Source organism: Chrysochloris asiatica, unplaced genomic scaffold (genome assembly GCF_000296735.1).
Source record: "Chrysochloris asiatica unplaced genomic scaffold, ChrAsi1.0 scaffold00111, whole genome shotgun sequence".
Taxonomy (NCBI): Eukaryota; Metazoa; Chordata; class Mammalia; order Afrosoricida; family Chrysochloridae; genus Chrysochloris; species Chrysochloris asiatica.
In genome coordinates this window covers 8,775,454-8,776,727 of record NW_006408629.1, presented here as the reverse complement: position 1 = coordinate 8,776,727, position 1,274 = coordinate 8,775,454, and the positions used below count along the sequence as shown (strand labels likewise).

General features: G+C 34.5%; 1 protein-coding gene across 1 annotated transcript in view; it reads left to right on the top strand.

Moving 5' to 3' along the window:
• The window catches only part of PCSK1 (proprotein convertase subtilisin/kexin type 1), an 81,147-nt gene that overhangs the window by 58,214 nt on the left and 21,659 nt on the right, over positions 1–1,274 (top strand). Inside the window, exon 12 of the mRNA XM_006867887.1 lies at positions 1,097–1,230. Coding sequence (XP_006867949.1) covers positions 1,097–1,230 — 134 coding nt within the window. The remainder of the gene's footprint in view (positions 1–1,096; positions 1,231–1,274) is intronic.

The following is a 1,274-nucleotide window of genomic DNA, read 5'->3' as shown; positions in this document are numbered from 1 at the left end:
CAACATCTGAACCCATGGATCTATTGAGAGATCTATATAGATTTGTTCTTCCAGGGTATGAACTTCCTAAACATTTGAAGTAATACCCGCCATTGAGTCTATACTGATTCGTGGTGATCCCATGTGTGTCAGAGTAGAAATTTGCTCCATAAAGTTTCCAATAAGTGATTTCTCAGAACTAAAAGGTCAGGTCTTTCTTACAGGGTATCCATGGGCAGACTTGAACTCCCAATATTTTAGTTAGCAGCCAATCATGTTAAGGAGTTGCACAATTCAGAGATTCCTACTATTTGAAAGAGACTCTAGTAACTTTGAAACCAGGCTTCTGAGATGTCTTAGAATTGGCCTCAAATATTGATGGGGTTGTTTTTTTTTTTGTGTTTTTTAAAAATATTTATTGTGAATTATGTGATAATTTACATGGGAGAACATTAGTTTTACATTCATCCTATCGTATATCGTTTCATTGCCATGGTTACAAACCCCTCCATGCATCATGGTGGGATTGTTTTTTAATTGATGGTCCTAATAATCTGACCTTCATATAAAAGGAAATATTTGTTTATTTACAGAGGGCTTGGGCTTGAGAATTTAGAGTTACTTCTACCACTATTTTTTTATATGACCTGAGATTAGATAAATATATCTTCCATTTTAATGTCTACACTAGATTATTGAATTTGGCATCCACTAATCCGACTCCACGGCACATAACAACAACAACAACAATGTTTTAAATATTTTCTTTTAAACTTCAAAACATTAGGTTCACTAAAATTTATTATAAATCCTTGATTCTTTTCTTTAGTCCAGTTTGTAAACATGGTTTTATGTGTTGCCTTTATCAACATATCAATTATTTACTTATTCCATAGTATTTAGTAAAAGTTTATTATATGCTAGGTAATGTGCTAGGCACTATGGATAAAAACATCAAGTTTTTTTTGTGAATATCATGATCCTGGTTTTATACTGAGGGGAAATTGGGAAGACTAATCTCTCTCAGCTTTTATTTTCAGTTATCAGATGCTGGAGTGTATTCTTCTATGGGAGCTGTCAGGTCATTCACTAACTTCTGTTTGTTGCATGAAAACAGGAACCAGCACTGTACTGTTGGCGGAAAGAGAGCGGGATACATCTCCTAATGGCTTTAAGAATTGGGATTTCATGTCTGTTCATACATGGGGAGAGAATCCTGTAGGCACCTGGACTTTACAAATTACAGACATGGTAAGTATGACTGCCCTACATGGTACAAATGTTTAAATCACTCA